Raw genomic sequence first — 9,179 nt, 5'->3', positions numbered from 1 at the left:
AGTAATTATGCTTTTCTTTGAGTTCCTACTCAAAGGGGATTTCCTTTGTATTTGTGATAACATATAACCTAGCTGTCAGAAAAAAAACTCAATATCAGAAATGATCACAAAAAAACATGTTAAACATCCACAAGTTGCTTTTATGATTTAGATTTTGTTAGTTATACTGTTTTGACAAACTTAAAGTTCTTAGTAATTAACCAAACACAAAGATTGAAAGCCAAAATCAATCAGAAGCCCTCTGGAGATCTAATCTGTCTTATCCTACTGTAAGCTTTGATCAATGAAACAAGCTCACCATTCTGTAAAAATTCAAAAAAATATCCACTGGACTTGGTTTTCAAGATTGGAAGACGTTTCGCCACCTCTCCAGGAAGCTTTCTCAATTCAAATGTCTGGATCCGCAGTGAGTTTGAGTCTTATATAGACAACTCATGTATCGCTTGGAAACATGCAATGGTAACCGATGAATGGGTCGTTAGTTCCATCGTTAGCCTGTAATATCTGAACCTGTCTATGATTCTAGGGGTCGGTCGTAAATCTTGGTCAATCTTGAAAACCAAGTCCAGTGGATATTTTTTTGAATTTTTACGGAATGACTATGACCTGGATGACTGAGAACCTTCATCAGCATAAGCTCACCATTGCATTTGGTTCAAATTAAAGCAGCACTAAAGTCACCATCCAGCAAAAGTTGATTGAAAATTCACACAAAGACATATATTTTCACAGTTTGTTCCAATTAACGTGTGATACAGTGATTAGCTGAATAGCCTGCATGTTAAAATGTTTCATGGATTGAGTGTCTGCTTTTTTCTTGCCTTTTGATTTTTTTTTCTTTTGCCCTGTGTCTGTTTGGGGTATTCTGGCTCCCTCCATCTTTTGTGAGGTTTTATTTGTTTTTCTATCTTAAAACTCTCAGAGGCAAACAGATAGTACAGCTTGAGAGGAACATTCTGTTCAATAAAAAAGGCTTTCCTTTTTTTCGTAGGTTGAGTGCTAGCTCAAAAAAGACAATGCATAAACTTGAGCTGCTCTACCTCCTCATAGGAAATGGTAAACTGGTAATTTTGTTACATTACTCAAGACCAACTTACTTACTTTAAAACCTTAATAGTTGATATCCTGGATGTTAGGGTCAGAACAGGTTGACGCAGTATTCAAGGCAGACAAAAAGGCGGTGCCGCTTAGAGAGTCCCAGATGCAGGGGTTTGGTGGTCGGAGGACAGGCAGGTGGTCAGAACCATGAAGACGAATGTGAGCAGGATTAGCCATAGACTAAAGCCAAAGATGAGGTCAGGGACCTGGTGAATGGTCAGAGTCAGGAGATCAGAGAGCAGGTGATGTGCCGACGGATGGATGGAGTCGGATCACAGTTCCATGTTTGATTCTTGGAGAAGCAGACAGAGTGGATGAGGGCAGGCAGGCTTGGTAGTCAGGAAACGAATCCGGTAGGTACGCAATGGGCAGAGATCAGGCAGAAGACGGGTCAGGCAATCAGAATCAGCTGGGAACAGGCAGGCTCAGAAATCAGGATAAGGACGTTAGAACTGAGAACACTCGATTAAGTCTCACCAATGGCTTAAACTAATCTGGCACCAATGACTGGCTTGAAGACTGGTTATACAGTGGCTAATGCAGGTGGATAAGATGAGCGAGTAATGAAAACTGGGTTACCAAGGTGAGTAAGAATCATTCTACTAACATGGCCAAGACCAAACTGTACACCTCAACAAGGCTGGAAAGGGATACTAGGAAATTGCCAAGCACTTGTTGAAAAAAGTTCCAGTGGTGGATCCAGGGGGGGAAAACTTGGGCTGTAGCCCCGGATGATTACCCAAGAGCCACAGATATCGCTTCTGAGGTAATTTGAGTAAAATGTGGAGCAATAGAATTTACCAGAGAGTGGCAGCATATGCAGGAAAGCAGCCTGTAGCATTCCCTTGAAGAAGTTTTCCCCTCTCGTCGCTGCCAGCTTTTAGGAGTCATGCGTCTCTGCAGCAAAATTTAAACTGACAGGGTCGTGGTGGATATCAATGGATATAAGAAGCTGTTTTTTTTTTTTTTAAATGGACAGATGCACCAGCAGCAGCACAAACATATGTTGCTAAGCAGACTGATGTCTCAGCTATGTGAAGCTTTGACTGATTTTGAAAATTGCCTGAAAAAAACAGTTCACCCTCCATAACATGGGAAGAAATAAATTCTCAAAAACTCTTATGTGCATCTTCACCCTCAGGGCTAAGCCCTTGGTCTTCTAGAATCCTAGGTCTGTCCCTGGTTGGAACAATCATTAGAAAATGAAACAAGCTGAACATGACTGTCAAACTCCCCCGGACTGAGGCTCCTTCCAAGATCTCACCTCGTGAGGTCTCAATGATCCTAAGACAGATCAGAAAACAACCCAAAACTACACAAGAAGAGCTGGTCAATGACTTGAAAAGAGCTGGGCACACTGTTTCCAAGGTAACTGTTGGTAATACACTAAGATGTCATGGTTTGAAAACGTGCATGGCACAGGAAGGTTCCCATGCTTAAACCAGCACATGTCATGAGAGTCATGGGAGAAAGTAATGCGGTCATTGAGACCAAAAAATTACTTTTTCATTAGGGGTGGGACGCGATTAAAATTTTTAATCGCGATTAATCGCATGGCTGTGAAATTAATTAATCGAATTAATCGCATTTTAATCGCATACTTGGAAACAGCAGGAAGTAACTTTTTCCACATGGATTTTGAATGACAACACACAAGCTTAATAAACAAAATATTGTTTGTTTATTTTTTTAAAGAAATATCAACAGGCCAGTGCAAATTTTAAAGTTCAACATATTTAGGAACGCTAAACTCAGAAATTCAGGTAGCTCTATAGGTATAGGTAGAGCTTAATACTGCTTTTTAAACGCAAAAATGCAATACTTTCAAGTACATTCAGAACAAAAAGCCTCTGAGGCTTTAACACAATTCGTGGATTTATCAACAGTTCAACTGTTTACAAAAAATAAGTCAGAAATTAAATGAAATTCAGTCCAACTCTTTATAACATTGGCCATTCAGACAGTTCAGTTCAACATAAAGTGACAGTGATCGACCTCCAATTTTTCCCATTTGAAACACAACTGGCCTCAGGATACACATTTAACTGATTACTTCCTCTCTTTCAGCCAGTTGCTGAGACATACTAGCCTGTTCACATTTTCGGGCACCAGTTCCTCAATGCTGGTCCACACATCTCCTCGCTCTCCTCTTGGTAGACACTTTAGGTCCTTAAGATCAGAATAAGAATCAGAATCAGGTTTGTGGTCACATTAATCAGAGATTTACAGAGTACAAGCTGGATGAAATTCATTAGTATACATGGTTTCCATCATCCAGAATCTCCTCTACTGGTTGTGCCTATGGTCAAGTCTAAACTGTCCAAATTAGAACTGCCCCAACAGCATCTTGTTTTAAAAAGAAATTAAAAATAGCATTATTCTCATCTGCCTTTGGTAATAGTTGGTTAATTATCTTCAATCCATAAAACAACATGGATTATTTTTTTCTGTTTTCATTTTTTTTACTCTTTAGCACATTGAATGACAATTATGTATGATAATGTGCTATACAAGTCATGTTGATGTTGTTATTCCATAAGCGAGGGGAGGGGGCCGAGGAAATAAAAGAGTCATAAGCAATAAAAGAGAAAAATAAAGAAGACCATTACACACCTTAAAGCGAGGGTCGAGTGCTGTAGCCACTTGTAGAAATCTGTGATTTAGGGCATCCTCACGCTGAGACAGCCCCTTATCTTCTACCACAGCAATGGGTCTGCAGTCGAGAGCCGCCCAGTAAGCCAGCGCGTTGGTCATTTTATCGGCCTTGGTCTTGCTTACCCTGCCCTTGAAGCCAGTCAGCTGGTGTAGTGTGGGTTGTTTCGTCTTCCTCCCAGTTGGGCTAGCTTCCACACTAGTATCTGCCAAGCTAGCTGCTACATGCTTTGCGTTCAGGTGATATTTGAGGCTTGATACGCTGCGGTGATAGGCGAATTCCTTGTTGCATAATTTACATATGACCGCGCTCTTATCGACTCTTCCCTCCTGTATTTTAAAACAAAATTTCCCCTGCAAAGGACCAACTAAAATGTTTTCATCTGCTTCGTCTAATTCTTCCATGGTTGTCTCTCCTTCTAGTTTAAAGCAACATTCTTCTCTGTTCTTCTTCTTCAGTTTCCGTCCGACGGTATTCTGGCCATAGTTCTAATGCTGCCCCCACAGGTGAAATAATTACTTGGGTGAAATCCCAAACGACTTCCAGGAGACTGTGGTGTGCGATTAAAATGCGTTAATTTTTTTAACGCGTTAATATTTGTATGATTAATTAATCGAAATTAACGCGTTAATGTCCCAGCCTTATTTTTCATATAATAAAGAATGATGAAGGGTGGTATATATACCTCATCTAATCGGTACAAGATCTTAATAAATATTGCTTCTTAACTGTATGTGCTTTCTTTTTGACATGAAAACTGGCTCAGAGTTCATCTGCCTATCTGTTTCCTCCCTAGACAGAACTACTGGTGGAGCTAGTTTTCCTATACTCCTATTATGTGTGTGCTTCTGACTTGATTCCCAGTTGGACTGGGCAGAAGGATGCTGAAACTGATCCAGCAGAAATGGTCTTGCTAAGTTTTCTTTCCACTGTCACTGTGTGCATAATCGGTGTGAGTGATTGCTGTAGAGCAGCAATCTGTTGCTACATCCTGATCCAGAAGGAGCGAATACTGGAAATTCGACACCTCATAAGAGACGACAAAGACCTGGACTACAGAGAGGAGGTGAAGCAGCTGCTGGACTGGTGCAGAGATAACAGCCTGATCCTGAACGTGGAGAAGATGAAGGAGATCCTCTTGGACTTCAGGAAGAACCGGCCTAACTGGTCATCAACAGATCAGCTGTAGAGGTGGTCAACAGCACCAAATTCCTGGAGGTGCACATCACAGACACGCTCACCTGGAATGTAAACACCACCTCACTGGTTAAAAGGGCACAGAAGCGCATGTACTTCTTGTGGAGGATGAGGAGAGCCCTCCCGCCCCCACACATCCTTACCACCTTCTACAGAAGCACCATTCAGAGCGGTCTGACCAGCTGTCTCACTGTGTGGTGTGGAGGCTGCAGCGCCTCAGACTGGAAGAAAGAGAGGAGAGTAGTGAGAAGAGCAGAGAAGATCATCGGGGCTCCTCTTCCCTCCATAAAAGACATTTCATCCCAGCGCTGTGTGTCCCGAGCCCGTAGCATCATAAATGACCCCTCACACCCCCACCATGGACTGTTCTCCTTGCTGCCCTCGGGGAAGAGGCTTCGAAGCATCCAATGCAGGTCCAGCAGATACCAAAACAGTTTTTTCCCTCACTGCTATTAGACTTTTGAATGTTTTGTAAAATGGGTTTTTGTATTGTATTTTATTATATTTATTATATTTTATCATTATAAAAAAAAAACATTGAAGTGTACATTTACAGTCATACGTTTATACTGTATTACTGTTTTTATATATTTTTTATTTTTTACTATTTTTGAAGGCTGCACTTTTAAAAAAGATGAAATTGTCCAGAGAGCTGTTCCAGATGAAATTTCTTGTTTTACACTTGTATAAACAAAATGACAAACAAATCTGTCTATATCTATATATCTAAATTTGCTAAAGAGAGAACCCTTTAAGCCTTAAAGTTTAAGGAATGCTCTTTAAAGTGCTTTGTGATGACATGTATTATGAATTGGCGTTATACAAATAAACTGAGTTTAATCAAATTCGCTTTTTCAGAACAAAAAGCATTTTTTTATATTGATGTTGATGTCAAAAGGCTGTCTTTAATTTAAAGTTATGAATTGACTTGCTAAAATCACAGATATCAAACACTACCTACGAGGCTGTTTGCAGGGGCGTGTAGTGTATTGCCTTCTCCGATTGTGGGGTGTGACTTGGAGGTTTACCCTGGCAGCTGGGGGTGCTTCAGACCAGCCAGGAGGAGCAAAGAGAAGATTGGATACCCTGAGGCAGATGACAGATGGTTTTCCCTCACAAATTTTTGACAGGCTTTTTTTTTCTTTCTTCATATTCCTTACCTTGTGTATTCTTTGCGTCCTTTATTGAGAAGTAACCCATTCTCCAGTTCTTAGCCTTTGCACTTCTTCGTCTTGTTTTTGATGTGTATCAGTTTTCTGGATCACTCTGAAGAGTCTCCTTATTGCGTATTTAGTTGCCCTTCCTAATATGCCTGAGCACATTGTACAGACCTCTTCTCCATATTCTCACTTAAAATGAGGAAGCAACCATCATCGGGGATCACATTTATTTGGGTAGAAATGTTAATTTTTGCGGAAACCTTTAATACAAAGGTTTAAAATGTGCTTGAATTTCTCATATTGTTAAAACCGATACAAAAAAACTGTATGTCCAGATTAGTTTGAGTGGACTAAGTGCTCAAATCTATTCAATGTAAGAATCTGTCATGATCTGGCCTGTTTGCTCTCCCTTAATTAGTCATTCCTTTCACCTGTCTGTTTTCCCTCCCTGCCTCAATTATTATTTATTCCCCTCACCTGTTTCCTCTGGTTTAAATTCCCTTCAGCCTCAGCATTCAGGTCCAGATCATTGCTTGTCTTTCTGTCAGTCTTTCTGTTTGGTTTTATTTGGTTCATGTCCTGGATCCTAGCTGCCAGTGGAAAGAGGGTTTAAGTGTTTGTCTCGTCTCCTGATTGTCCACTTTTCCCCCCCCGTGGAGTCCTCTGGGTTTTTGGCTCATTATGGGGGGAGGTTCAGTTTTTATCAAAGTAAGCCTGGCTCCAGGGAGGAGACCAGTTTAAAGTCCTGCTTTAATATCTGGTTCCTAGGTCCTGTCTCAGCTACCCTCTTCCACTGTGCCTGCCTGTCTGCACCTGATCCTGTCTGCTCCTGTGCGTGACCACCTGGTCATGCTTCTGGTCCCAATCTGACTCTGAACCCTCCTGGAAGCCTGTGCATGTCTGGAAGTCTGGATCCTGCCACCTGTTTCTGTTCCTGCCTGATCTGGATTCTGCCTGTTCGGTCTGTTCCTGATCCCTCACCAGGATCAGCTTCTAGCCTCACCTCTGGGACTGCAGCACTGGGGACATTCGTGGTCTGGACTGTTAAACCAGAGTGTCTGAGATTGGGCGGTGCCCCGCCCCCCCGCCTGCAGTGTCCGCGAGCCACAGCTCCGCTTTGTGTTTTGTTTTATTTAATAAACGTTTGAACTTTCCTACTGACTGTCTCTCCCTGAATACTGGGTCCATCTGTCCTCGGTTCATGACAGAATCATGTTTTTATATATATATATATATATATATTCTCAGTAATTAAGGCTTTTTTATTCTTTCTGTCTATTGTTTGTGCAGGGTTTTAACTAACCCCATCAGTTGAACACATGGTTGGTAATATAACTAGTAATTGGAAAATATGAGTATAAATTCCCTGAAAGAGCCTGAAATGTTACAAGAGAAGGACTCTAGTGCTGAAGTTGCTGCGAGTTTCTGGCAAACATCAATGATTGGCAATGAATGTATGAGCCCAGCCCCGAGGCAGTCCAGTGGTTTTGGATATCAGTCACTGCTGATAAAAAGCCCTCTCTACTGAAAACAAATGTCCCCTCTTTTACCAATGATTTAGATGAAACACCCAACGGACATCAAAATGTAATTGGTCTGCCTTACACTCTACTCATCAAAGTGCTTCTGTTGGCTGGCTTTCAGTTTTTAGTGACAAAACTAATGTTCCCTGAAACACAGGCAACATTAAAATGTATTTCCAATTCATGCAGAAAACATCCCTGTAAGGACTGTCATTCATTTCATACAAGTTAAACAATGGGTATTAATATCCCCCAGAGTTTATTATGCCCCGCGCCGTGCCACCCCCTTCTCATCTATTGCCCTACTGTCTCACTATCTTTCACTCACTGCGGCTCTTCTTCACTCGCAGTTGAAAAGGCTGTCAGGGTGAAATCTAAATAGGTAATTATCTGACTTGTTTCAGACGGGGAGGAGGGAATGCAGCCGGCGGGCCATCATGACTGGCCTAAAGTCGAGCCCAATCTCGGCACTGGAATATTAAATGCAGTTTCACCTTGTGTTTGGAGCTCTTTTTAAAATCTTCCTTTTTTTAAGGCTGTTTAACCAATCCAACATTCTTCCATTAATTAGTTACAGTTAAGCTTTTCTGAAATCCCTAATGTCAGGGTTTATCAATTTAGTTTGAAAATGAATACAGACCAACCTTCCTCCCACTCAATTTTTTTTTAAGCATCTGCATATCATTTGAAGTGAAAAAGGAACAGCATCAAAGTATTTGGTGCATCATTCTCATTTTCACTTACTGAATAGTAGACTGTTTTTGGTTGGCTACTGCCCCCAATAGGCCAAATAAATGGTCAGAGGATCATTACTGAGAACTGGAATACTCTGAACATTTTCAAGATAACTGATATACAAATATAAAGACCTAGGTGAGGCTTTAAGACCCAGGAAATGTGTAAATTGCACATGATTTTAATAAAAAAATGGCTAATCAACATATACATGATGAAACAAATTGTGTTTAGATGGCTTCAAATAAATAACCATAAAAATTATTCATTATTATAGTAAATAACTGATTATTTCATTTGTATCCAAATAAACAAAGATATGAATAGATTTTCTTTGGAAAAATAAGGAAAGAGTCATGTGAAAATATATGCATTTAGATTTATGGGGAATACTTTTGCTTATTTGTTTAGCTATGGCTTAAATAAAAATAGCTTAAAGCCCATAATGGCACGATACAACCCTAAACATCTAAAAGAATTAAATTAATAATTATGCCAAACATTATTTTATAAATTTAGACCCTGAAATAAATGCTATTAACAAGCCCAATACCCAGAATGGTACACTTTTAATATCCAGTCGCCCCAAGCATAAAAGTATAATCTTAAATATATGACAATTTAACCGATCGATTTACGTATAAATGCTTTGATTCTGAATACCATCAAGATGATTTTGTCAAATATAACTCCCATTTTAAATCTTTACTGTATCTGTCCTCTTAATATTTAAATTCCTTCACCCCTTTTTACACGTTCTGTTAGCACCATGCCTGTTAGTATATTTTATAATAAATATTTGCATAACTTAAA

General features: G+C 40.1%; 1 protein-coding gene across 1 annotated transcript; it reads right to left on the bottom strand.

Annotated features, from left to right (window-relative positions):
- Nucleotides 1–1,187: 1,187 nt before the first annotated feature.
- LOC119776833 lies at nucleotides 1,188–4,167 on the bottom strand. Its single transcript, XM_038275450.1, has 3 exons — nucleotides 3,712–4,167; nucleotides 3,184–3,267; nucleotides 1,188–1,304 (listed from the first exon to the last, which is right to left on the bottom strand). Exons 1-3 carry the CDS (start codon nucleotides 4,153–4,155, stop codon nucleotides 1,188–1,190), a joined length of 645 nt encoding a protein of 214 aa, XP_038131378.1. The 5' UTR covers nucleotides 4,156–4,167.
- Between the last annotated feature and the right edge of the window lie 5,012 nt (nucleotides 4,168–9,179).

Source organism: Cyprinodon tularosa, unplaced genomic scaffold (genome assembly GCF_016077235.1).
Source record: "Cyprinodon tularosa strain WSP-4 unplaced genomic scaffold, ASM1607723v1 ctg96, whole genome shotgun sequence".
Lineage (NCBI taxonomy): Eukaryota > Metazoa > Chordata > Actinopteri > Cyprinodontiformes > Cyprinodontidae > Cyprinodon > Cyprinodon tularosa.
This window is presented reverse-complemented; position numbering and strand designations above follow the sequence as displayed.

Coding starts and splice junctions, on each gene's coding strand:
- LOC119776833 (XM_038275450.1), bottom strand. CDS start 4,155: ATGGAAGAATTAGACGAAGCAGATGAAAACATTTTAGTTGGTCCTTTG. Junction 3,268..3,711: donor CACTCGACCCTCGCTTTAAG/GTGTGTAATGGT, acceptor TCTGATCTTAAG/GACCTAAAGTGTCTACCAAG. Junction 1,305..3,183: donor CCGAAAATGTGAACAGGCTA/GTATGTCTCAGC, acceptor ACCATTCACCAG/GTCCCTGACCTCATCTTTGG.